Raw genomic sequence first — 27,573 nt, 5'->3', positions numbered from 1 at the left:
AGTGGCACACGGTTGCTTTTTGCACATGCTAACACAGTTCTGTCTCCCCCTTCTCTGCCTTTCTTCTGCAAACCCCAATCACTTAAACCAGTGCTCCTAACCAGAGTACTCTGCCTCAGGCTTCCTCTGTGGTACAGAGACTTACACACAGCTCCCACGCTTGCTGGGCTCCCAGATGCTCCTGTGGCACAGCTCTGTGGGGTCACCTCTGCCTGCTCTGTTCAAGCACACGGTGCCTCTTCCTAACCACCGGCTTGCAAGCACCAGCAGGAGCCCACACCTAGCTCTGCTGTTTACCATCTTTGTGTAGCAGCTCTGAACCAAAACAACGAAACCACATTCCTTTGCTCTCCAATCATCCTTATCATCTTAAACAGCAAGCGTTCTCATTCTCCTTCTCTGAAAGTACACACAAATTGCATTAGGTTTAGGAAAATGAGCAAGGAAGAGATATGGTGAAGTATCAGCTCCATTATCCCACTCTGGCAGATACCACATCATACAGCTTTTTCTCTATTCCTATCAAGGATACCCTGAAAGCGTGGGTATCCTTCTGCAACTGCTCCAGCCCATACCTGCCTCAAATACTGACTGTGTGCATGATTTTAAACTCTGATTTCCAGTCTAATGTAAGCCATGGCTTGTCTGACTCCATTTGTTCTTGCTCAAACACTGTCCTGTAAATAATCCTCCCATTCGGCATTAACTTCCTTTGCAAAAATCATGTCAAAGCTTTGATTTTATTCTGATTTACCTAATCCAAGATTTACCAGACCAATATCTTACTGACTTTCTCCTCCAGTTTCCTGGAGCACACTAGTCATCCTTTTCTGTAGCATATAGTTTGACCTCTCATTTCAGTGAGGTCTTCTCTCTTGCCTTAGACAATGATGCTTATACTTTTACCTTTTTAGTCACTTCTGGCAGCAGGAAACTCAAAGTTTTTTACAGTATGGGGAAAATGAACCATCTCAAAATGTAACTGGGAATTAGGCTAAACAGAAATTTGTGCACAAATTTCTCAGCATTCAGCTATAATGAGTATTTCCACTCAAGTGTGCATCAGGACATATTTTTGTAATCTTTTTTTTCTTGATCAGGTCTAGAAGTAGAAGAGATTTTCTTTCCCATTTTGGCAGATACCAGCCTCATGAGAAACCTTTGTCCTATTTTGGTGTGGTTAAACTGGAAGTCAGAACCTCACCTTATTTGGAAATGAATCTTCAGCCCAAAGCTAATCCAGTCCCACAAGTCTGCTCCATCCTTCTGCAGTATCATTTGTAATTACTGAATATACAAACGTGCAGTAACTGTATCCTAGCACTGCATTCTGAAAAGAGTAGGGAAACAAGGGTTGCAGGCAAAGGATTTATCAGCTCTTTGATTCTCTAAGAGTATGCAGAGAATCACAATGACTATGTTTTGCGTGTAGTAGTAGTAGAGTAGTATTAGCTTGATAAGGGGAACTTGTGGGAGAGATTTCAGTGAGCAATTCTGATGATGCGTTTCGACTGAAAAACCAAATCCTGGTCTTATTTCTATGTCTGTGCTCACACTCACAGCGGATTCAGCTTAAATGATTAACATTTTCTCCAATCTATAGGCACAACTGTCAACATTTAGATGCTGTATAACATCTAACCTCTTCAACTGTTTTCCAGGACCAATTTTAGATAATGGCATAGACAAATGTACTATATGAGAGGTCCAGATTCCCAGGAAATTGAGCCTGTCTAAATTTGTGCTCCCATGACACCACCTCTGCCATTTCTGGCTGCCCTGCCCAGCCCATGCTATGTACACTAATGCATGTGTGCTTGCAGAATGAGCCATTCAGTGCCCCATACCAGATGACCATATGATCCATGATCTGCTGGTGCAGAAGAGAGGACAGGAGGATGTGGCTTTGGGAAGAGGGAAGGGCATAACAAATGCATCTGAGATCTAAATGTCTGAATTGACCCAGAGGTTACCTAGCAACACAATTATGATGTTAATTAAACCCTGGACTTCCCTACTGATTTTCACTGCAGATATGGTACTGGTCATCACTTAATCTATAGAACACTCCATAACTGTTGTCAACATAAAAAATAAATCTTATTCATAAAAGCCAGAAGCAAACACACATTCTTCTCCCAAAGTAACAACATCCATAAAATACCAACAAAGAGGTAACATACAGCCAAGCTCTCAGCCAGCCCTGTACTTGCTCTGGGGAAAATGCTGCAGATGCCTATGTCCCTCAGTCAAGAGATCTTTGAATGGTGACACTTCCCTGGTAGCACAGGCAGCATCTGTGACCACTTTCCTTCTATTACTCAAGGAGAATGAAGGTTTCACTGTTGTCTTCCCATGGGTATCATGTTTGCTTAGGAGAATCTGAGCTGGAACCTATAAGGGAAGCCATAAAACAATTGTAATTTACATTGGTAAAGATCAAAGCTTAAAAGGAGTTTGCCACCTACTATTAACCACCTTCCCATGCTCTCCAAGCCCGTTGTCAGAAGCCAACTTTCTGCACCAGCAAGAGCTGGATGGAACTGTCTTATGCCAGAGGAGCAAACACAGACCAACTTATCGCAGCTCCTCCGACAGTTCAAGGAATTTTCCCACAAGTGAACTATCAGAAAATATTGATGTCACACACACAGTGCAGAGCATGGTGTCCTTTAGCAAGCACACCAACAGCCCTCATGGAAACTCCACAGGTGTAACCCAGTAAGTACTAAAATGAGTGTACAAATACAAAGAAGAAAGAGTACAAACACGCTAATTCCCTCACCTCTTCCAGTTAAGTGTTTTCTCTTAACGTATCTAACTGATTGGCATAATTAAATTAAACTTGGAGCATTTGTCTCCCAATTTATCCTTAACCAGAAGTTTTCTGTTTCTTTTCAGATTTCAAGAAAGGTTTTTTGATGTCTCAAACCTCACTCACTTTCCCACATTTATCAGTTGGTGTAATAAAAGATGTACTTTCTCCAGCAGATGGCAACATACTTCTGAATTATTTATAGAAAATCACAGAGGCAGGACTCCTTTCTGTGCAAGTCACATAGAAGATAATTTGTCTTCGAGAAAGGGCTGAGTACAGATACAGGTGCTTAATCTTTCCTTGGAACACTTAATACTTTTGAACCTAGTGGCACTGCCATTTTGTTTTAATTTATTATTCAGTAATCTTAAAATCTAATATAATACCATTGGTGCAGCTGTGTGTCCTCACATTTAGCTAGCATGGCAGTGAACAGATGAGCCAGAACATCCTTCTGCATCCCCCATGGCATTGCTTTTAATTTTAAGAAGGAAGAAAGACATTCAGAGGCCAGGGCAGAGGGACCTGCGTTGTTTCTCCACATATTTTTTTATTATTAAAAGTCATTTCAAAATCACACATCTCTGATGTACACCAGAAATATGCATTGACTGCTGTAAAATTGTGAAGTATTTTTATTGCTGTGGACTCAGAAACTAAGGAGTTCCTATCAGTGAAGAAATCTATATGGGAAAGCAAATATTATGACCTTTCTTCCTTTTACTTCAGATGTGGTAATTTTTCTGTGAATAACAGAAGCCCTGTGTGCTCCCAGCTTGTGCTTTGTGGCTATACACCTCTGTAAGGCTGTAAGAAAATGATATGGAAAATGCATTTGACATCACTTCCTGCAGGTTGCAGTGACTAGACAAGGTGCATGCTAGGGAAAACCAGAGCAGGCTCTTCTCTACCTTTTTGTCTGTCACTGCTTTTAAGTGGTAATTACACTTGATTTTTCCCAGGGAGGATGTAACTCAGGTGCATGACAAAATGCCCTGTGACTCAGCATTAGCTGTCTCCCTGTTCAGGATTATGAAAGCAGCTTGCTGGCAGTGGCTATGTTTGACTTCTTCAGCATTTCCCATGGTGTCCCGTGATTCTGTTTGCTCTGGCACCTGCACTCCCCTTTAGCCCCTCTCCTAATCCAGATCCACACCCACCCTGCCCTGCTGCATGCTGCTGTTGTTTCCCTGTTTTCATCACCCCCCCCCCGTTCCTTATTGTTTTGTGCTTCCCCCCCACACACAGTACTGTGAAAGGATGCAGAAATGCGATCCAAGTGCATCGTTTGCAAAGGGAGTGTGTTGATATACAGTTGTACAAATGCAGATAAAGCAGCAGGTTTGCTCAGCACCCAGTGGCCATGCCAAGATCGACCAGCATACATTTCTCTCTCTCGGTAAGGAGGAAGCCCTGCTGTTTGTTTTTTTTAACTCAGCCCATAGTCAGACCTTTCCTGCCACAGCTCCAGTGAGCAAGGTGGCTGTAATTTGATAGGATGGGGGGTAATGGTCTAAAGTTGTGCCAGAGGAAGTTCAGCTTGGATATTAGGAAGAACTTCTTGTGAGGCATTGGAATGGACTGCCCAGTGAGGTGGTGGTGTCACCATCCCTGGAGGTGTTCCAGAAACGTGTAGATGTGACACTGAGGGATGTGATTAGTGGGAATGTGTTGATAGTTGGACTTGATGATTTTAGAGGTCTTTTCCAATCTTATTGATTCTGTGATCCTCTGAATGAACAATAATGTGCAGAGAAGCAGGTGCCTTCCTCCAAATAACTCCATGGAGTTTTTTGTTTGTTTTTTGTTTGTTTGTTTTTGTTTGTTTGTTTTTGTTTTTTAATAATAGGACTTTGTGCAGCTGTATAAACTTTGTTCAGTGGTGACAACCACACTGCCTATATAAATTGAATTTCCACTGTAAATCACTGTATACTCCAATGGAGTTCCCATTGCTTTTCTGTTTGAGTTAAGCAGAAGCTACCAGTGGTAGTGCAGCCCAGTTGAACAGAGGCTGAATACCAGCAATATCTGAAATCTGTGCTTGGTTGCCTAGAAAAATTTGATTTTCTACACCTCATTCCCATAGATGGGTATTCCCATCATGAGGAATACCATCATAATTGGTACTAATTATAATTCCTGGGAGAGAGGCCAAATGTAGCCTTGGAGACTGTACATGTTGCACTCAGGCAAAAACCGATGGCGTACTGCTTTCTGTGCACAGCCCATCTCTACTTCTGGACCTCCAGCAGCTCAAGGAATGGGATAGACTTTCACTGCAAAACCAATTTGTACCCAAATCTTGCAGAATCAGAATGTGTGACTCCTACTGTGTGATTCCTTGCTGCATTGTGAAACTGAACCTGCGTCTTCTGTTAGACGTCAGGAGCAAGGCAAGTCCTGAGAAAGGAACCCGTGGGAGCTGCCCTGTTTGCTTACTTAATCACTTAGTTTAAATATAGATTAAAAATCACTTAAGCTCATCCACGAGTTAAGTGCATGTTAACCAACGGCTGTCAGAAACAGCAAAGGAGAGAAAACACTGTCGCAGAAGCAAGATCTTTTAGGAAGGGAGCAAGAGAAAAAGGGATTCAGTCAGTGGAGCAGGGCAATATGTGCGTCATACCAGCAGATCTCTATTCCCAAGTGAAAACCCAATAAGAATCTGAAGCTGCAGACATCTTTTCATCTCACCCCTCTGCTACTGCCGGCATTTGCTAGCAGTGAATAACTTGGTGCATAATCCCTCATTTACATTTGTTTATTCCGATTGAATGGAAATGCCATAGTTCACATAATGTCACCCGTGTTTGGCACAAGCACTGCGTGACCTTCGTGTGCTGTGCTGCCTGTCCTGGCTGCAGGGCTGCGTGTCTGGCTCTATCTGTGTGTTATGCAGGGAATACAGCCTGACCCTGTGCCTTATGAGGCTGCTGAGGACGTTCTGCTGTTGCCCACTGAACTGACACCAAAGAGCTTGGCACTTGGAGAGGTTCTCCTGCAATCCAGTTACTGGAATAAGCAGTTGCTTGCTGCAGCATGACTTGGGCACACATTTTAGCAGCAGCCTTGCTTGCAATAATGCCCCTGTTGCTGTACCTATAGAAATTCAAAGCTGTGCGGGTAAAAACGCTGAGGAGGGAGATGGAAGAAACTGCTGAAGGAAACTGCAGAGAGAGCCTCCTGCTCAGTGTTGTTCCAGGGAGTTGTGGATTGTCTGCAAAAGGTGCACATTTGGAGGGTGGCATCAGCCAGGTCTCTTCAACTGGAGGAGCTGCTGAACTCTGCCACCAACCATGGGAAAGAGCATTTTAGACTGTGCCTAGCTTAAGAACCCCTTCTCAAGCCTAGCGTTAAGACATGAAATACCTGGGTAGCTGCTCAGTGTGGTGCACAGTGCAGTGAGACACAAGCAGGGAGCTGCTCATCTGTGGTTCCTTGCCAGGCGCAGGCAGCTCTCCCCTTGTGCATGTGGTGAAGGACATCGTGCAACGACATGGCGGCATCTACTGCCAGCCTGAGTTTTGCTCCTCCACGAGGATCCAGCTCCACTTTCAGAGCTGATGTTGCAATACAAGCAGTGCATGCATCAGCGCTTGCCCCGCAGTGCTTTCTGTTGCTTGGCGGTGTAACACGGCGATGCAGCGGGCGCTCTGATGGTGCGGCCACTTCTGTTCGTGACGTGGCGACGTGTTTCTGCCATTCCCTTCTGCAGCCCCTCTCCACGCTGACCAGCAGCACCGCAGCTCCATCCCCACCTGCCCCGGGAGCGCCGGCAGCAGCGCGGGGCGGCCGGCCCGGCCCGGAGAGGCGGATCGGGGCGGTCCGGGGCGGGCCTATGGAAATGAGGGCCGGTTTTGGGCTGCGGGCGGCAGGTGTATCCATGAGGATCGGGCTGAGGCGGGACGGGAAGGGTGGCCCCGTTCGGTAGCAGCGCAGCCGGCCGGGCATGGCAGCGGCCCCGCCGTGCCGCAACCCCCGCTGAGCCCCCGCTGCAGCCATGCCCCCTCAGGAGCTGCTGGACTACGCGCCGGCCCTGCGCAGACACAGCCCGCCCCGGGGCAGCGGCCCCGAGCTGGGCATCAAGTGCGTGCTGGTGGGCGATGGGGCCGTGGGCAAGACCAGCCTGGTCGTCAGCTACACCACCAACGGGTACCCCGACGAGTACCAGCCCACCGCCCTCGACACCTTCTCAGGTATGTGCCCACCCACACGTCCTTGCGGGGTGGCTGTATGGGTAAGGAGAAGGGGCTTTCGTACTTGTTTGGTTTGTCAGCTTCAGGGATATCACAGCATTGAACCGCAGGCTTGCTGTCTTCAACTGATATTCAGCAAAACCACGCCTTTCCCCTCGTGGTCGTTGAAGTGAGCCTGCAGCAGAGGTTGCAAAAAAATGGAACGGCTGTATAAGTCTGTCTAAAAAGCTTTCTCTGTCAGCTGATGAGCTCTCATTAGTTTTCCCGCTTTTGTAAGTGCCATCTTTGTGCTTGTTCTCCACCCCTCCTTCTTCTGGGCTTCAGCTTCTCATATAAAGCCCAGAAAAATAAAAAAGCCCTTGGAAAGATTGCAAACTATCATCAGATCTGAAGAAACACAGCAGCAGTATCTGATGATACAGATAGGTAGATTAGAGATGGGCTCAGGTCAGACCAGGAACTAGACTTTCGGTGTGTCATAGTCTCATGGGCTCTCACAGGGATCATTTTCTTTGTCTGACTGTCCTCCCAGTTGCTCACTCTTGCACTGAGAACTGGCAGTTCGAGCAACAGCGCTGTCGCTGTTCGGGGTCCTGCAGCCCCTTGGGAACAGTTGCAAGAAGCCCTCAAGTCCTCCATGAGAAGGTTCCTGCTCTCTCTGCTCTCCTCAAGCTCATCTGTTCGGTTTGGGCTAAGGAAGAAGTTTCCAGGGTCAGGAGCCTTCATGTTTTCTGAAAGGACAAGTTCCTAGAAAAATGATCAAGAAAGGTGGAGGCGAGTGTGGGCTCCAGTACTTCCTTCCTAGCAGCAAGTAGTTTGAGGAGAGCTGGGCAGAGGGTTAGCCCCACTCTGAATGTCAAGCTACCAAGCCTGACTTCCAGAGGTGCGTAGAATTTGCAGCTGATCTAAACCCAAAACATTATTAAAATTTTTTCTTTAAAGTCTAGTTTCCTCTTATTGGGAGGAGCGCAAAACGGGAGAATAGAGGAATTTCCCTTCACCCTGTTAAGTTGGATAAGCTTGAAAAAAGTCTCTCCCTGGATTCACAAAGCACAGTTTAGGACCCAAATCAGAAATTTCAGCCCAATTTCCCCATCTTTGGGAATACTTGCACCTGAAACTTCCAGCAGAGGTGAGTTGCACAGGTTACATCCTAACCCAAATTCTGGCCAATGGACAGTAAGGCCAGTAGGAGCTAAAGAAGGTAATGAGATAGGAGAAAGCCCTGCATTATCAGGAGGAATAGCACCAAGACCAGGTTGCAGCTCCACTACCCGGGCACTGCCTGCTGCTGGGTGCTCTGCCAGGCACAGCAGTGCTGAGTGCAGCGCACACCCGCTGACCTTTCCCCACCAGGCTATCCTGTTCTGCAGGCCCCTCTGCTGTTGTGCTGTGATTCCCGGGTGTGGACCCGGTGCGGGCGGTAGGTAGAGGCTTGTCACAGAGTTGCTAGAGAAGCTTAGCTTGCAGCAGGTACAAAAAATCCTTGTGCAAGCACTGGAGAAGCAGGTAATATACGTGGTGCCTTTTTTTTTTTCTGAAGGCTGTAAAACCCTTCAGAGATGCTAATTTGTTCTCTCAGCACACTTTGGAGGCAGAAGAAACCAGATACTAGAAAGGCAAATGCCCAGCGCCTTGAAGATCAAGTCAGCATCTAGCAGGTTCTTTGATCAAGAACAGGTTTCTCTTCCTCCTCTGGGGCAAAGATATGGTAACGATCCAACCGATTCCCAGTCACAAGGAAGCTATGACTTTCAGCTACCCCGCGAGGAGTGGCACTGTGGTGTACGCACCCACCCCTTCATTTTTCCTTCACTCACTGTCTCCCACCCGGTTTCAGTTCACACTTTGTGTCACCCTCCTTCTCCCCAGTCTGTTCCCAGGGAAGAGAGCTCTTCTCCAAGTATTTCTACTGGGCTCTCCAGTTCAGTTTTTTCTGTCACTTTTTGTCACCTGGCTAATTACCTTAGAAATAGGATCAATCTTTTTTTTATTCCTGTCTTTTGTCTTTTTTTTCCTAATTAAAAGAAAGGGGGAAAAAAAAAGAAAAACAATAAAGCCGCCTCCTGTGCCCAGAGAAGCGGTTTAGCTAGCTAGTGTGAAGTGCCAGCCATTGTCACTTTAGCACAGGATGTCTGCTTCCATTCAGCAGAGCACATCCCCATCCGCATTGTCAAGACTTTTAAGTGATTGTGAGTTCCTCTGGCATCTTTCTCTCCTTTTCCTCAGTTCCCAGCCAGACTCTGCGGTGTCTGTGCACTTAAACATCTAACAGTTTCATTCCAGATTTCCATTAGAGGTCCTGCCAGCCCTCAGTCTGAGTCAGCTGATACCACATGAAGGCTTACTGTGATTAGGGAGTGAAATGGGAGCAGACCTCACATTTGTAACTCAGCAGTTTTTCAGTGTGTGGATAGCCTCTGAAGGGGATTTCACTCATCATTGCTTCCTTAATAGCTTCTTTATTTCCAAGTTTTAGGTATTTGCTTTTTCTTATCTGGAACACTTCTTGAAACAGATATGTTTTTTAATAAATGGGGAAAATCACCAATAGTTCATTTAACAAAGACTGATTTGGGCTTCTTCCCTAAGCCAAGAAGCTGGGAACAAGTTGCTGAAGTTCTGTTTGCATTTATCCTTGCCACTTGGAGAGTAGAAGAACAACAGATTGTTTTCAGGGCACTGTTTGTTTAAGGGCTCTTCTTCCTAAGAAAGAGTTTTTCAGTAATATGGAATGATTCTTTGAAAATACTGGAAAAAAGTCCAAAGCACATGAGGGATAACCAAATCAGGGCATCTATAGCAAGTCTCGTGTTGTTTCCAGTGCAAACTTCAGCTGTTTTAGTGAGGTCTGTGAGGATGCTCAACAGCGAGGACAGGCTGAAGTGACTTCAGAGGTCTCTTTGGCAGGATAGAAAACAAAGTACTCCAAGAGGAAAAATGTGTGTGTGCGCGCGTGTGCTGGAAAACTTGCATAGTCTCATCCTTATTCTCTTTCTGCTACAGTGCAGGTCCTGGTGGATGGAGCTCCAGTCCGGATCCAGCTCTGGGATACTGCTGGCCAGGTAAGCTCTGTCAAAGGAATGGTCAGCTCTGGTCCTGTGGGACAGGGTCTATTTGCAAGTTTTTGTGGAAGGCAGTATTTAACTGGAAAGGAAGGAGATGGCTAGCCCAGTGTCAGCCATTCACTGATATGGCAGACACAGACTGGTGAATGTCCTAGCTGACATGTGAAAATGTCACTGCAGCATCATGCTCTTAGAGTTCAGTCCAGTGAAGATCTTTTTTTTTTCCTCTCTCTATTTTCTACAGGAGGATTTTGACTGTTTGCGCTCACTTTGCTACCCAGACACTGATGTCTTCCTTGTCTGCTTCAGTGTGGTAAACCCAAGCTCCTTCCAAAACATTACAGAGAAATGGATTCCTGAGATACGAACTCACAACCCCCGGGCTCCAGTGCTCCTAGTGGGGACACAGGCAGACTTGCGGGATGATGTCAATGTCCTTATCAGCCTGGATCGCTACCATGTGAAGCCTGTGCCCCGGCCTCAGGCAGAAGGTCTAGCAGACAAAATCCGGGCTGAAGCCTACCTGGAGTGCTCAGCACTGACCCAGAAGAACCTCAAAGAAGTGTTCGACATGGCCATTGTCAGCGGTGTTGAGCACAAAGCACGTCAGGAAAAGAAGATGACAGCCAAAGGCATCAAAACTCTCTCCAAGTGCCGCTGGAAGAAGTTCTTCTGCTTTGTCTGAAGTTGTGCTTGGGAAGGGGAGATAAAAGAAACATGTGATGCCAGTATTACTCCGCACCTTCTTGGAGTGACTGCTCCTGTGGCCCCAGTGAGAAGGGTATGATAAGCTGCTGGGCTTGGAAACCTGGCTCTTGCTGGGTTACAGCATCTGATGCCTGGGAAACATGAACTGTTGTGCTGGGATGTGGAACGGTCCAGGCAGTTCTGAGTACCTGATGGACACATCTGTAGTGTCCCAGGCTAATGGGAGCCTTTAATACATCAAAACTTAGTACTGCAGAACAGGCAGGTTCCTTACATTGATCAAAATGGCCATTTTTCTGTCTGAAATAAACACACTTCCAAAGTCCTGACAGAGAATAAGGAGTGCAGGGGCAGCTATGGGTGACTGCAGTGTGGTCAAACACAGGCTGCTGAGACTGCAAAGCAAGACTTGGGTTTCTCCTCTGATTCTGCTTGCGCAGATAGCTAGACACCACTTGGCTGGGAAAAAAAAGCAGCACTCTTTCTTAAAAGTCCTGTATTCAGAGTGCCCTTGAGAAGGTTTTTCCTAAATAAAGGCCATTAGCCAGCTGAAGAGAACATGTGTTGGAAGCTGCATTGATTCTTTAAGCAAAACATTCTCTGAAAAGAACTCTGGACTCCACTGAGTGCCAGTGCTGTAGCCCCATCTGAAGAGGGGATCATGAACTTGGGGACCTGTTATGAAAAGCCTTTGCATGTGTAGTGATTGGAGAGAAAGAATAGGTGAGGAGTGGCCATGGATAGCTCTGTCTGCCTAGCAGAGAGCAAACTGTGTCAGTGAAAGGTTTGTAACGCTGCCAGGAGGTGAAATGTGGATGGAAAGTCAGTGTATGTTACAAAAGAAAAGAAGGTAGAAAAGGAAGGGAATAAAAGGAAAATAGAGGTGAAAGAAGGGAAAATGAATAAGGAAAGAAGGAACAGCATTAAATGAAAGTTGTGATTCTACTTAATCGGTGAGTCATTTAGGGACTAGTGATGTCAATTTCAATGTAATGTTGTCCATACTTTAAATTCTGAATCAAAAGGAGGGATCCGTGGAGAGGTAGTTCCTCTTGGCCAGTAAAATCCTCTGTTTCAAACCTAGGCAAGAGAGTAGCAATTACCTCATGCTGTCCTTCCTGAGGTTGCTGAGCAGCAATGGAAGACTCAGGGCTTCTTTCAGTTGTGCTTTCCTTTCTCAAGGATCACAACTTGGTCTGCTGAAACTAAAAAGGGAAACTCATGAAGTTCCTGTCAGAGACAGACATTTGCTACGTTTGCTTCATTGCCCACTCCCCTGTTTCTCAGGGGATTCATTTACTAGTGAGTCTAGTCACACTTTATTGCAGAACTTGCATTAACTTCTAAAACTTTTCTCACAGAGACATTTTGTTCTGGCTTGTGTAGCAAAGTATGACAGATCTGTCAAGCAATGCTTTCAATACTCGGGGTTCTCTGCATCTGGACAAGATCCATCGCTTTGGGAATGCTCTGGAATAATGTGATGTTTGTGCTATAGTTAGGGGATATAGTTGTGAATGTTTGCCCTGTGTTGAAAGAATGCATAATTGGGCCAGTGGCTTGTACAAAAATAAGTACATATAATCCAATGTGGCTCTAGATCCAAATGCCTGCAAACATCTCTCTTTGTGGTACAGCTCATGTAGTCCCCAGGACGTGACACGAGGCTGCTGTTATCAGTGGTCTGAATGAGATGGGCAAGTCTTCTTTCAGCCTTAGAGCTGCTCGTTGGGTAGGGCTTTGAGACCTCAACAGACTAGTGTGCCAGAACAAGTTGTGAGTTGACAGGACTCCCCCAGCCAAAATGCTGTCCAGGTCCAGTGAGGGATCTAAAGAGATGGAGAGTACAAAGGCAATAGCTAGAAGTGAGGTGTGCTACACATCTCTAGACAGTATACCATTTATTGAACAAAGCTCTCAGTCACCATATATCCCACTGTCTCTTACCTGTACAGGTACCTTTGCTGTATTATGACTTTGGTTTGTCTGTTGGGTCTTTATGCATTTCTTTAACCTGTGAAAGCAAGGATTCAGATGTGACCTGCTGCACTGTCCTTATACGGAGCAAATCCACAGGTACAAAGAACAGCAACCTTACCCCATGCTGGGGAGAGCAAACATTATCCTGCAGTAGCTTGGTATAAACAGGGATTCTTTCATTCTGGAAAAGAAACTGTACTGAGAGCTGCTTTCTTCCTCTGTGATTGTGTCAAATATTTGTTCAAATAAATTTTTTTTTTTAATGTCTGCAATTTGCGTTCATCATTTTGTCAGAGCAAAGTAAGCTTGGATTATAGATAGTGGAGGAGGTATTCCATTTTACTGATGGTAGGGTAAGAGGGGAATTGCCTCATTTCTCCCTTGTAAAGTTAGGGACTTAACAAGGGTAAAAATCCCTCCCCCTCCAATCACTGAAAGCCTTCAAGATCCTCCTGTGGCCTCAGTTAATGTTCCTCTCCCTCAGCAGCTGCTCAGGATGGAGGCTGCTGAAGGGACAAACAATAAGTTTGCAAGGCTCCTGGTGCCCCTCCTTAAGCCATCAGCCAGGGACTGGTCTGGAGGTCCTCAGACAAGCCCAAATGGAACTTGCATTTGGAGCCTTAATAACAGCTTGCTGCTCTGTCATTAGGCTGGTGGGTAATTTTGCCACTGAACTCACTTAAATTTGGTAGTTAAGCACTAGCAAGTGCTTAATGAAATGCTGAAAAGTTTGCATCTACAACATCAAAACTCTATCCTAGAAGTTCACACACAGGACTATGGAGGGCTCTTATCTGTCTGCATTTGGGGCTCAGATAAAAAAAAAAAAAAAAAAGAACAAACATGGTGGAGCACAGGTAATGAGCACACAGAATGCAGAAACTGGAAGGGAACAGGGAATTACTGCTGATAAATGGAGCCAGCTTTGCAGCTTCCCAGCATTCACGTTCCCAGAAAGACCTGTGAATGGAAACAGCAGGAAAGTGTGAATTAACTTCTCACGGAATGAGTCATTCCACTGAGCCATATCCTGTCATGTGCACAATAAGCACACTAAAACTCGCTGAAACCTGCGAACTCAGCCTCACCACCACTCCTCCCAGGAGCGAGGCTATCTCATTAAATGGAGCCCCAGGTGGCTTTGCTGGGACAAAGAGAGCTCTGGTAAGGCTCAGGCTTGTTTCTGCGTCGCAGTGCTGCTTGACCAACCTGTATTTTCAGATGATGCTGAGAGCACAGCATGGTTCCTGGGAGACTGTTGCTAATACAAACCACCCCACCAGGTTGGATTAAGCTAGCCAAGCCCATTGCTAGACAAGCGTGATTCCATACAAGTGTCACTTACCTGAGACCAGAAGAGACCTTTATTCAATCTGATTTGCACAACGACCAGCATCAAGTGCCAAAAATAGTGCATGTAGAATAGAGGTTCCTAGTACCCTTCTTACTTTGGTTTCTGACTCAGATCCTGGTCTGCAAGCTTTTGCATCCAACAGAGTAACTCATCAGAGAGTTCCTACTGGTGTAGCCAACACAACTCCTTCAGCACAGGCAAACACTACGTCATGTAATTCTACATGAAGCCCCAACAGAGCTCTGGTGCTAGTGATGGGAGGGATGTGAAGAAAACTGGGGCCTTTTTTTTCCTTTCTCTGTATGTAGCACACCCTAAACGGGCTCAGCTGTGCCAAGATCCCAGCTGGCAACGCTTTCCCGAGCTTCCACTAAACCCTGACAAGGAATTAATCCCCAAAATAATACCAAGTTTCATCTGACTCAACACAGCCTCCTTCCCAGAGCCAGAAGGGCAAGTCTCAAAGGTCCCTTCAGGAGAGCTCGAAGCCCTCTAGGTTACACCCTACTTACTATGAAAGAACAGGCTGATTTCTGATCAGGAGCTGACACGAGCCCAGTTGTGGGGGCAATCAGGGCCAGGAGCCCTGCTGAAATGCAATCACAAGAACTTTGCACCCTCCCCTTTTCCTGAGAGGGGTATGACTGTGTTAACAGCTTTATCACCTTTTTTAAATGCACCTCAGGTGCTAACTAGCTTTTTCATCAAGTTGTCTAATGGATTACAATTGAAGCAATCATTTCCATTTTGGAAGCGGGGGCCAGTTTGACTTTTTCCACCTGTCTTTGGTCTGCTTGTGCTGCTTACAGATCTTGGCTCTTTGCATTGTTGCCTCTCTCAGAGCCAAGCTTTGGTGCATCCAGGTGACAGAGTGTTTATACACAAAGAAACCGCTCATCTTTTATCAGACAGCTCCAAAGCTGACCCCCCTGTGCTGGGAAATGCTGCTCAAGCCCCAGCTCTCTGCATGCATCTGCTCCCCGAGGAGGAATCACAGGGCTGGCCCAGCCGGCACCTGGGACTCCTGGAAGCTGCTTACTCACGCATCTGCTGAGTCCAGCCCTGGGCTCTCCGTTCCCACCGTATAAATACAGCATTGTACTTGCAAAGACCTATTGCACAAGAGAGCAGGGTATGTTTCAACGTATCCCTGAGACAGGTTCCCTTGGCTGCGGTACCACGTGATGCCCATTCCCAGGGTGACACCGTGCCCTTTCCAGCTCTGGGACCCAGCCACTCAGCACCCAAACTTGCCTGACTTGTTCTGGGAGAGCAGAAGGAGATGTGGGTCCCATCCTCCCCCTCCGTCCCCTCACCCCCAGCGCTGCCCCTGGGGCTGTGTTGTGAACTGAAATACACCGGTTTCTGCTGCTGCAGAGGAACATCAGGTGTGGGAAATCTGGCTCGGGGACAAGTTTCACCACGAGTCACTGAGCCAGGCTTTTCTTTCCCATGAGATAATCTTGGGCGGGGCAGACAATCGCTTTAAATTAAAATACAATGAAAATACATGGGCTTCCCAGGGCTTAGGGTAAATCTCTCTTTCCTTGTTTTCTCAGAAAGCGAGCCAGGTTCTGCTGCAACCTCCCACAGGCCTGCGGCATGGAGGGCAGCGCTGCACAGAGGATCCAGGCTGAGGCTGTATGCCCACCGCCCCTGCAGCAAGTGGCTGGTGGCAGGAGGCATCCTGCAAGGCCAGGACCGTGCTGGGACAGCTCAGCCTGCTGTGGAGGCACCTCTGTGGTCCTGCAGAGTGGCAAGTGGGGCTGCTGAATCCCTTTCTTGCAGCATGCCCCTCATGCGGGTGTCCTGCAGGTCACGTGGCTGCTGGCACGGCGGATCCACTCCTCAGCCATGAGCAGAGCCAGGCTGGGCAGAAGGAAGCTGTGGGCTGAGGACTACCACCATGGTGGTGTCACTGTGTGATCTTTGCCTTATTGAGACCCCCAGCCCTGGAGCCTGCGTTTCTTTCCTATCTGGCGGCATATGCTGCAGCAGGGCGCGTCGTGAGAGGACTCGGCTCTTCTGGCAGAGCTTGGGTCCCTGCAGGGTGAGACAGGAGAGAGGCTGGGAAAATGCTGCTTGAGCAGCAGAGATGAGCTCGAGGCAGTATTGCCCAGCATGGGCTGTTCTCCTGCTGGGAGCCCTGGGTCCCTGCAGGGGGCTGGGAGGCAGGAGGAGCACCGGGGCATGGGCAGAGCTTCAGAAAGTGCGCATTCATCTTCCCTGCCAGTAAGGCAGAAAGCGCCCGGGGTAGGATGATGACGCACCGCACACCTGAGATCGTTTTCATGGGAATAGACCCGTGAGAGACAGCGAGAGGAAGAGCCGGGGAAACTCTCCCAGCACTTCAGCCGGTGTCAGCATTCACAGAGCAGATTTCACAAGATAAACAAAAGCCTTTAGTAACCACACTGGAGCGAGGCTTTGAAACCCTGTGCAACCCCTGCCAGGAGAGCAGAGCAGCAGAGTCCTCGCACAGCGCTGGGGCCATCACCAGCAAGGGCCTGGGTGGCCACAGAGAAAAAGGCCCTACAAACACCTACACGTCCAGATCCTAGTGTAGGTAACCAAGCTGTGCTCCCAGCCGTGGGTACTAACATGCACAGTGCTATATATAGTGCCCATGAATATTCATGCCCTGTGCTAAGGGGTTTTAATAAGATGGAGCACATGAAAGATGTCATCCACCCCGGAATATTATCTGGGCAGCAGCGTGTAATCTTGAAGGGAGGGGAAGTGAGGATGTGTTACGCTGTGATATCTTCTGTAGGGTTTTTCTTTTCTGTAAGCCAAGTAGAATTGTAGAATAACAAGTTATCAGCGTATAACTGAAAAATCTTAAATGTACAAGACTCCTGTCAAAAGATGCTAAGCCTGACATACAGGGATTATGTGCTAACCAGTACAATACACCTATACCCTGGAAGGAGCATCCTGAAATATCTGGTTATTTGCCCCAGAGTACCAGTAAGAACAGGGGAACAGATCTCCTGTCTTTTCTTGCTATGGGTCTGTTCCCTGTCTCCAAACATCTCTTTTCAGATTATAAAAGCACTGTGGTAGGTGCTGGGAGAAAGGAAAAGTCTAAATCTGCTTTTAGTCATCAGAAATTTGGAAGTGCTAACTCAGGCTTTAACATCATTCCCCTGCATGGCTTTGGACAAATAACTTTCTCTCTTCCAATTGAACAAGGGAGCTCCCTCCCCTCCATGGCACGTGATACACGTTTATTAACTGGTCTTCATGGGGTGCCAAAGCACATGAAGAGTTATTGCCACACAGATCACAGCATTTCTCCTCATATTTCTCAAAATGGGACAAAAAGCCTGAGATGTGTCCAGACACTAACCATTCATAATTGTCTTTCATGAATTCAGTAGATCTGGAAACCAAACACTGCGATCACTGCTCCAGCTCTTGGGTTCAGGTAATCAAGGAGGAAACACAAAATTCATTTAAAGCAAACATCTCCAACCTTCAGAGGTGGTGAAGGAAACCTGAAATTGCATGTTCTGGAAAACAGGGAATGTTCTGAGCAGGGAACAGTACAGTCCAGAGCCCAGCCTCCCTCGCTCCTCATCTGGGTGGTCAGCTGGTGAAGGGACAGCTTGCTTCTGCTAAGTGCTGAGCTCACTTATGCTGCCCTTCAATATTTGATTGGCACCCACCGGAAGTCTTTGGCCACAGCTGTGGTCTAAATAATTACAGAAAGGAAAAGGAGCCAGCATGAACATTCCAATATTATAAATACAACTCCACAGTGAGCATTAGGTGCTCTTCCCCAACCTCCTCTCCACGTTTGAAGGAGCATGACAATAGGAAGAGACCAAGTCCAGTTCTCAACCCTCTGTCCTGGAGCATGGCTTTATTGGTAATTAAAAACTACATCTCAGCTTAATTTTCTTCCCACACTTGGCTGTACTCTATCTTACCCCCATCTCAGAAAGACATGTCAGTCCTTTCATATTCTCACTGAAGTTCACAGAGATTTGCCAGCATTAATCAGAGACTATTACCTCTGCATCTTTAGGCAGGGATATCAGACCTGAGCTGAGGGTGACTCACAGCAAAATCACTTCCCCCTGTGAGGTTCTTCCAGACATCCCTTTTGCCCTGAGACCTCAGCGCTTTTGGTCATTCCGCACTTGGGAAACTGTCTAGGCATGGAGCAAGCCCCAGCTACTACCCAGTCCATGTATTTCACATCCCTGTCTTTTCATCTCACCTCATGCAACTGAGAATAAGGTTACAAGCTGGTTCTGGCCAAGCAGTTTCACATTTTTTTTTAGATGAGCTTTTTCCTGTGAATTTTAGGGTGAAACAGTACTGTTTTGGTGAGCATCACATGCAGTGCAGACAGAGCTGATGGACCACAGATCCATTCTCGACAGTCAGTGTGGATGAACCCTGGAGTAACCCAACCACACTGACCACTTCTGACTTGGACTTCAGGATTCCCATCTTCTTGATGAGAAGAAATGAGCCACCCCTCCAACCCTTGCAGCTCTGAGCCTAGATGCCACTGCTTCTCTCTTTTTCCTCTTCCCCTCCTAGCAGTTCACCAGTCAGGAAAGATTTATGTTATTTAGTGATAATTTGAAGGTGCTGCCTGTAGCTTTGCCTTCAGGGTGTGAATACACTAGGCTTCTATTCTGGGTTTGCGCTGGGACTGAAAATAAACCATGTCTCAGCAAATACATGGCAGTCATTAAGGGATAATATAATTCAAAAAGTTTTATGGCCTCTCCAGACGACCACAGCTGGGGTGAACCTTGTCTCATCAGTGCTGACTGAATAGAGTATGACTGATTTAAACAAAGCATTTCTCTGCAAAATAGATAGGGCTCTGGCTGCAGGGGGGCTGCCCAGTCATAATGTTGGTCACTGACTGCCAGGCTGCAGCAAAAGCAGCATGGTGAACTTTGAGATGCCAGGGCCTGGCCACGTGGTGGGTCGTGGCCCAGAGTTGTCTACGTCCTGCTGAGAGCAGAAAGGCCATGAGTATCAATACGAAGGGAAGGCAGGAAAATGAGGCAAAAGTACATGTGTCTCCTGCACACTCACTCAGGACAATTAGGCTGGCATTTTCCTTTTTGAGAAAATTTGTTTTCATCTTCTTAAACATCGACCTTGAAAGATGGACAATAGCCTCCCTACTGGTAGGAATTACCACTGTGCTCTGAAGAAGACAGAGGCACAAAAAGCAGGCTTGTCTGACAGGGCAAGCCTTTCCATCACAGCAAATCACCGTGGTACATAACACACTGCAACACTGTTTTGGTCCCCATTGTTCCTTTGCATAAAAGTCTTTGAACTAGAGTTAGTAATTATGGAAGCCACGCTGCAGACAGCTCCTCAGCCGCAGATATGTTTATCAGCAGAGCATCAACCTGCCTGGCTTCCCAGAGGTGGAGATGGCATGGGGTCATGCTTGCGTCAGCTCATCAGCCCTGCAGAGCTGGGATGATCTCTTGCTTTTGTCTCTGTGAAGCAGACAGCATCAGTGGATTTCCCATTACTGATTTAGATAGCTGCCCAGATTCAGCAGGGACAACATGCCAGGCTCTAAAGGCGTTGCAAAGATGGATGAGCACTTCCTGCCAATTTTAGGAGGTTGAAAACAAGGAGGCTTTTAAGTTTAATGAGAGAACAGATCTAGGTAGGTTAAAATACATGTTGTCATGAAAACACAAAGGTTTGCTTTCCTCTCACCTTCTCTGAACTTTGGCTGAGTGCTGCTGGCAGACAAGTGGCTTAGAAACTCTCACTGACTACTGCAAATCCTCTTTGACATCTACCCTCACATGGTAGGAACAGGGATGCTCAGGCAGTAGGGCAGTCTTTTTGATGTGGTGAACCAGTAAGTCTCAGTCTCCCTGGACATCCTAGCAATTTCTGAAATCTCTCTTTTTATGTCTTATTGCTAATCCTATGGGGCTATAAGATCCAGTGCTCTAACCATCAGATGTGTGAGTTACTACAGTTTGGGGCAAACTGCATGAGGATCTCGAGAGGTAGCCACTGGTTAGCCTCTACACTGGGTTCTGTGTTTTCTCTTGCTGAAGGAGAAAAGGAATGTTTTTAAGCAAAGGAACATTTTTTGATGCAAATTAAATGGATATGGACCAGACAAAATGGAAGGCAGGTTGGAAAGGAGAAGATGATTTCTTGGTCACAGAGCCTGGAGGTTTTGGAGAGGTTTTCAGCTGGAATACTATGAGGACAAGCCCCTCCCCTTGAAGACAGAACATGTCATGTTTATGAAAACCAATAGTCTACAAAGTTGAAGAAAATAGAAGGCAATTGGACATGAGTTAGGAGGTCCCTTCCAGCCCTGCATACAAAAACAGTTTCAAAGGACTGCCATACCTTACAATTACCACCGGGCTGGGGACAGTTCCTGAGCTTTGCCCAGCAATAACACTCATCTCTATGAGAAATTTGGACCATTCTACATGCAATGTGTATTACTTCACTCTAATTGCATCACAGACAAGCATAGACTTGGTCAGGAACCAAACACAGTTTGTCTCATTGCTAACTCCCAGTAGTCAGTTTTAAGAAGCATCATAGCAACATCACAGCATTAAGTAGGGACTGGGCCTCCCAGCCATCACTTCACTTTTTTTCTGGAAAAGCTGAGTAGACAGCTAGTTTCCTTACTGCTAGGTTTGGGATGAGGACTCTGTCCCCATTAGGACCGGAGAACACGAAAATTGGCCCTAGACACTGGGATGGGAGCACAGCACCCCAGCAGACAGCCCCAAAGCCATGACATGAAGGCAGCAGGATTTTTCATCACAGAGAGGTGGCCAGCTGAGCTCTAAACACAGCAAAGCAGATTTTGGTTTCACTCTCTGTTTCCAGGAGATGAAAGGTAACTTGGAGAGCAATTTGGTGGCTTGGTGTTTACATGTGGGTCTGAGCAGCTGCAGGGCAGGGCAACCTGCGACAGCAGGCAGAGAATAAGAGCCACATCATGGCTCAGCAGGCACCTACAGGTGCCTTCTTTCTTTCCCACATTCAGGCTCAGGCATAATCCCAAATTAACATCAAATTTCACCAAAATCGAGCAGAAATCCCCATTGGGGCTTTCTGCCATCCCTGCCTCAGAGCAGCAATAACACATGGAGGGATGCAGTGAGGTTTTGTGAGGAGAGACACCTTTAGGCTTCATCAGCTTTGCTGTAAAGCACCGTAGAGCTGGGTGAGAAGTCAGCTGGATTACTTCTACTTCCACAGCTGCTGAGCATCACCCATGTATAGGAGCTGGAGTGCAGTTCTCAATTAGATACACTTAAATAAGGATATTTCCTTATCAATAATTTGGTTCTAAGACTGAAGATTCTTCTCTTGTAATTAGAGGCACCATTGTTTTCACAGCAAAGGCATATCTTCATTTATGAGGGCTCCCATTATGCTTTCTGTAAGGCAGAAGTGTCCCACACTGGGCATTGCCAAAATCTCCTCAATGGTTCAAAAGTGGTTCAAAATCTCCTCAGTGGTTACCTCTTCCTTCCCTGGCATCATAATGCCCTGTGCAGAAAGGGTCTGGGGGACGTTCAAAGAGATACACTTCCTGTGTGACCAGAGAACGATGCTCTCTGGCTGCCTCGTGCTGTTATATTTGGGTCGTACCACATGGCTCCAGACATCCTGCAATACGTATCAGAAACCATCTGTAAAAAAAAAAAAAAAAAAAAAAAAAAAGACAAAAGAAGGGAGTGCTGAGAGTCAAACAAAGGTAGAGTTTATGGGAAAGTGTATAGGGGGGGAGGGGACAGGCACAAGGAATAGGAAGTCAGGCTTTGAGCAAGCCCTTTCATGTTGCAGGGACCTGCTCTACCTGCCCTTCATGTGACCGCAGCCCTGCCTGCCCACTGCAGGAGGAACACAGCATGGCAAGAAGGGATCTTCTGGTTGGGATGTTCCTGCAGAGCCAATGCACCTGGCATTGAGCATGTCAGTTGGCCACAGCCTTGCTGAAGGCATATGTGTGTGTGGCAGGTGGCTCTGGAGAGGAAACAAATGTTTATAGGTGATGTTGCCTACCAGGCTTAGGAAGCTGGCTGTGGGATGGTGACAGAAGACAGTTCAGTCATTTCTGACCTACAGGTACATCTGGTTGCTGAAAGAGACCAGGCATATTCACAAGTATCCTCACAGCTTATCCTCCATTCCCCTCTTTATAGAAAGGAACAACCCCAAAACCCATAGCATCTGCCTTTCTCCAGCCCTGCAGAGCACAAATGCATGGCTAAGCTCTGAGCTCAGTGACAAGAGCCAACACACAACAAAAAACAAGCTTCTCTATTTCAGAGCAGAAACAGCAGACTCCAAAGGCAACTACAAGCTGAGTTTAACCATTCTGTATTTCGTTAGAATCACCAAGGTTGGAAAAGACCTCTAATATCATCCACCGTCCACCTATCATGAATATCTCCCACTGAACCATGTCCCTCAGAACAACATCTAAATGTTTCTTGAACACCTCCACCAACAAAGCCATCCCAGGAGTGAAAGTCATTATGAGCTCTACAGTAGAAAAGGCATTTCTTGGAAGGAGCCTGGTGGGACAGTGACCTCCAGGGAAGGACAAGCATCCTGTACTCCCCACTGTCCTCTTTTCCCAGTTACTGCTCCTGAGTCAAGGTCTGAAGGTACACCCAGCTGGGCAGTCCTCATCCCGACAACTCAAGTCAGCTGTGCAAGATAGGCAGCTCCTTTTGCCCTAAATACAGACCCTGCTTGAGCCCTTACCCCATGCTGTCCCATCCAGCTGCCTTCTGCCTGCAGCAGGCCTGGCTGCAAGGCAGAACCTACAGATTTATGTGTGTTGTTCACCACCACTGCTCCCTAGCTCCTTCCTCCCAGCCTGCTTGCAGGGAGCTGTAAGAAGAGTTTCCAGCCCACAGTCAGTTAATCACCCACAATTAGCATAAACCCAATGCAACAGCAGGGGAATAAATGAAAGCTGGGAAAGCCCCCTCTTCCCAGCAGTGGGATGAGGCAATTTACAGAGGGCCTGGAGGTGCGGGAAAGAAGAGCCTTTCATGAGGTTGCAGGTCCATGTGAAATGCTGGGCGAGGGCAGTCCAGGGCAGCACTCCCTCAGCCCCAGCTGGGTTAGCCACCCAAAAGACACCGTGGTTTCTGCTTCTGCAGGAGCCCAAAAAGTCTCCTTCTGCTATCCTGTGCTCAGCCAGCGCCCCAGGAGCTGGCACAAGGAGTGGCACTAGTGGGAAACACATCCCTGACAAGTGGAAGGCATTCTGCCAGTATGTTGGGGGGAATTCTAGCAGAAAGAAAGCAGGGGATTACCCCTTTGTTCAGCTCTCTCAGAGCCGCTCCTTCCATCAGCGGCCTTGTGGGGAAAGAAGGGCGTAGAGGTGAAAAATACCTATGAAAACAAATAGGTATTTTTTCAGTGCTTGGGCTTCTGTCTGGACCTCACCTTGCTGCCCCAGGGTTGGCCAACAGAGGAAGTTTCCCTCTGTTAGCATTCAAAAGGCAGCATCTGGCTTCACAGGTGGTGTGCAAGCTTACTCATTTTCCTGGTGGCCAGGTGTCAAGGGGTTTACAGCCTTGTGTGCCTCATAGTGCAACAGGAATGCACCAGAAAAGGAAGAAGATAAATTTTTGTTGGCTGTGAACATGCATGTATAAATTGGTGGGAAAAATGATATTGGGCACATGTGTTGTGCCAGCTCTTCCCTCTATCTGCAGGCCCATTCTCTGAGCAGATCCTGTCTCCAATTCATCTCAGCAGGTGAACACGGAGATGAGGGAAAGGAGCACAGAAATGGTATGGCTGAGCAGCAGGGGTGGTGACGGACAGTCAGCAGAAGGCATGGCAGGGAAGAGGCAGTTCTTGGGCACGTTTGTTGTGCATTCAAAACAGATTAACTCGGGCTTTAGGGAAAGGTAGAAAGACCTCCCCCTTTCCCAAAATACCAGGGCAAGAAGGAAAGGAAGGTTTGTTGACAGGGTGTAATTCTACATAGTGAGCAGGGATAGTTTCTAAATATGAAAGAGAACCAGTTCAAACTGGTTTAACAGAAACTTTGTGCACCAAAAACCTCTAGTGAGGGCATTAGAACAGCAGCTGTGCATAGAATCATAGAATGGTTTGGGTTGGAAGGGACCCCAAGCATCATCAAGTTCCAACTCCACTGCTGCAGGCAGGACCACCAATCTCCAGATCTGGTTCTAGAGCAGGCTGCCCAGGGCCCCATCCAACCTGGTCTTGAACACTTCCAGGTCCTCAGCAGCAGCTCCAACTGCACAGCCACAAGGTCCTGCTACAACCCTGGCGCTTCCAGGTGTCTGCCCTAATGCAAAGGTCAGAAATGCTCCCCCCACCCCCTAATACAGATTTGCAGCTGCTTCCAAGACAGAGAAAAATATATACCAATATATACCAGAGTATATGGTGAGTGCTGGAAGGTGTGGCTGCCAACTTCTGACAAACCCAAGAAGAAGACCCAATGTGTGGAGGACCCACAAGAAGCTTGGAGACCTGCAGTCATTTTTCTGCTCTCTGCTGCCTCCTAGTTGGCTATGATGCTTGGAGCCTGGCTGGGGCATGGTAACATGGATCATAATGGATGGGGAGGAAGGGAACAAGATCCCACAGCTTGATGGTCATGGCCTCTCACACCAAAGTGTCCAGTGTCAGCAGCACAAGATGTCCCCACTGGTTTGATATTTCAGTGTCTAAGGCAGCACTGGTGGGACATAAGGAAATTGCTGCTCCTCCTTGTGGACACCTCAGTGGGGCTGGAAAGCCACTTTGGGAACCTGCTCTGGCTGAACAACACCCAAATGAATAAAAAACCACATCAGTGCAACTGGCAGACTGCAGTGGAGGCACAGGGAGCAGAGCTTGGACCCGGGTGCAGCTGGAGAAGGGATGAATGGCTCCCACCATGCCTACATGAGAGGGACACTGTGTAAAGAAGAGTTTCTGGCTGGGGGAGTCCTGGCAGATCAAATTCTTGAGCCAGTACAGTCAGCACTCTATTAGAGAACAGCTGCAAATATTTTTTGATAATCTTGAAGCACGCAGCATGTGGTCAGGTGTGTCAGAGGAGAACAAAGACACAATATACCTCATCTACGCTGAGATGTGTGGAAATTTCCCCTCTTTTTGCCAGAGTGCCTGGCTGGCTCCACCAGAGCCCTGAGTCTCTGCAGCCCAAGTCACCGGCTAGCTGCCATCTCCTACAGCCTCTCATGCAGGCAGGCTCTGGCAATGTGATAAACACAGTAATTAACCACTGGGCCTGGCCTTTGCCAGAAATCGTGGAGAGCTGTTACAGGAACCAATGGCAAGTTTCAAAATTCGTGATGCAGCTTCAGATGAGGACATTTTGGAGCGGTGGTCACTGATAAAGGGCTACAGTAACTCTGCAACACCTCACATGGCACCTTGCTTTGGAAACAGCCATCTCCTTCTGACACTGATCAGCCAACCTGCCTTGCAAAAAAGCACCTCCTAACCTTTTTACACTCCGTGTTACAGGACAGAGTGGATCAGCTATAATTTCTCTTAAATAGATGTTATCATTGCTGGCTCTATTTCCCAGCAACTGTAAATTATTAGAGAACACATGGTTCTGTGTTTGAAGACAATTGAGAGTATTTCCAATTTCTCTCTCCATTTCATCAAGGAAAATAAGAGTGCCTGGAAAGGTTCATAGCCCATTTCCCAGACAGGCACTGCTTTAGCAAGCAGTGTTTGCTTCCTAAATTCTGGAATAGCCATGGCACTTCAAATCTGCATCTGATCTAATTCTAGAAGAATGTCTTCAAACAGGACAAGTATTGCAGACACAGGCTCTGACTGATGCCGCTGCCTTGCACAGACAGCCCCAGATCAGTTTGTGTACCCCCTTATTTAATGATTGCTGGGGGTTCACTTACTCATTCAAACCCCAGGAGGCTGTTACCCAAATGTGGAAGCAAAGAAAAGAAAAGGGCAGAGCAATGGGGCTTTGAAGCTGTAGAGCTCTTCCTCAGTTGGGAGCCATGTTTAAGAGCTTAGGGCATATGTTTGTAGAGCAAGCCTTCTTGTTCCCAGTGCTTCTAGTAAGGGGGAGAAATGGCCTTCTTTTTACATTCTTTTTACATTTCTTTTTGCATTCTGCAGAGCAGGAAGACGGGCCCACTCCTCTTTTTGCCTGGGCTGGGAGCTCTCTTGATAACCTGAACAAACTGTTTGACCTCAAAGCCAAAACGATTTTTTCCTCAAGCAATAAATTAGCACAGGGAGCTGGAGCAACTGATAAGAAAGCAGCACATCACCGTGGCCTCTGTGCAGGAGACAATATTCCTGTCTGCCAGGCAGGGCCATCCCCTGTGGTGCCGGGGCAGCTGCAGTGTTTACAGAGCCATTGTGCCACAGGGGAGCTGGAGACACCCGATATTTAACTGTGAGCTAATGCTTCCTGCCTCCAGTCCCACAGCCACACGGGGCTCCCAGGGCCCGTTGGGATCAAGTCACTCTGAAGCTCAAGCAGTCAGTCCCAGGCCCTGGGACCCTCTGGGCAGCAGCACAGCAAAGCAGTTGCCATGGGGTGATATGGCTCTGCCCCGAAAAGCTCAAGGCAGAACATAGCTGCTTGTCTCTGGCTGCAGGCAGGGGGAGAGCCGGAGTTGCACGCTGTCAAGCAGAAGCAGGCAGCCAGGGCTCTGCTGGCAGCGGGGTGTGCAGGCAGGGTGACCCCACACGGTGCGACTTGGGCTTGCAGGGCTCGGGTGTGCAGCTCAGCAGTAACAGAGGCTCTGAGCTTCCCTGTGCTGTGTTGCAATGACTTCATGATGCCCCTCGTGCCCTCCATCGCAGCTTAAAATGCAATGATGTGCCTTAAATGAATGAGAATGTAATAACATAGCCTTCTCTCTTAGGGTATGTCAAGAGAGGCAGCCTTGGCTTCCAGCGTCCACCATGAGTTGCCCACTCCATGCCAGGATTGGTGACTCATCAGCAGGCCACAGTGTCTCCTGGGTGACCCTTCAGAGTGCACACAGGGCAGTGCGGGTGCCAGCAGCTGGACAGGACAGCAGGTGTGGGGGGGAGGGGGTGGTGTTGTTAGGGGAGAGGTAACAATGATAGCAAAGCACAGAGTGCAGCTAAGAAAACCTTCCTGTGAAGGGGAGCAGTGCTGGGGCATCCTGTGTTGCATGTTCAGTGAAGTTTAAGGCACATCCATCACCATTATCTTGTGCCTGAGCCATCGCCAGCCCAGAGATGCAGCTCGAGCCGGTTCTGTTTGAAGTGCAGTGTCTGCTCTTGGTTTCAGACCAGAACCAGTCCGACCAGCTGGAGCCCAGTTTCAGGTTACACCCTGCCTCATCTCTCTGAATTAGTGGGCAATGATCTCACTCTCAGCACTCCCAAGGAAGGACTGCTCTCTCTGGTTAACCCTACCTGCTGCATTCA

The 27,573-nt window shown here is 47.5% G+C and overlaps 1 protein-coding gene and 2 long non-coding RNA genes across 5 annotated transcripts; 1 reads left to right on the top strand and 2 right to left on the bottom strand.

Moving 5' to 3' along the window:
- The first annotated feature begins 6,677 nt into the window (after positions 1-6,677).
- On the top strand, positions 6,678-11,740 carry RHOV (ras homolog family member V). The gene is made up of 3 exons (XM_031593509.2): positions 6,678-7,017; positions 10,024-10,082; positions 10,330-11,740. Exons 1-3 carry the CDS (start codon positions 6,822-6,824, stop codon positions 10,768-10,770), a joined length of 696 nt encoding a protein of 231 aa, XP_031449369.1. The 5' UTR covers positions 6,678-6,821; the 3' UTR covers positions 10,771-11,740.
- Positions 10,690-14,631, bottom strand: LOC116229192 (uncharacterized). Of its 3 annotated transcripts, XR_016466865.1 has the most exons (6): positions 14,119-14,631; positions 13,678-13,733; positions 12,892-12,954; positions 12,741-12,807; positions 11,897-11,998; positions 10,690-10,777 (listed from the first exon to the last, which is right to left on the bottom strand). It is a non-coding gene; the product is annotated as an uncharacterized LOC116229192 (long non-coding RNA). The 3 variants fall into 3 exon arrangements; XR_016466864.1 differs by lacking the exon at positions 10,690-10,777 and having other exon boundaries at positions 11,912-11,998; positions 13,617-13,733; XR_016466863.1 differs by lacking the exon at positions 10,690-10,777 and having other exon boundaries at positions 11,912-11,998; positions 12,741-12,954; positions 13,617-13,733.
- Positions 14,632-19,945: 5,314 nt separating this feature from the next.
- On the bottom strand, positions 19,946-22,858 carry LOC116229190 (uncharacterized). Its single transcript, XR_016467259.1, has 3 exons — positions 22,714-22,858; positions 22,183-22,258; positions 19,946-21,809 (listed from the first exon to the last, which is right to left on the bottom strand). It is a non-coding gene; the product is annotated as an uncharacterized LOC116229190 (long non-coding RNA).
- Positions 22,859-27,573: the final 4,715 nt, after the last annotated feature.

This window comes from Phasianus colchicus, chromosome 5 (assembly GCF_987193195.1).
Source record: "Phasianus colchicus chromosome 5, bPhaCol1.hap1.1, whole genome shotgun sequence".
NCBI classification, from domain to species: domain Eukaryota; kingdom Metazoa; phylum Chordata; class Aves; order Galliformes; family Phasianidae; genus Phasianus; species Phasianus colchicus.
This window is presented reverse-complemented; position numbering and strand designations above follow the sequence as displayed.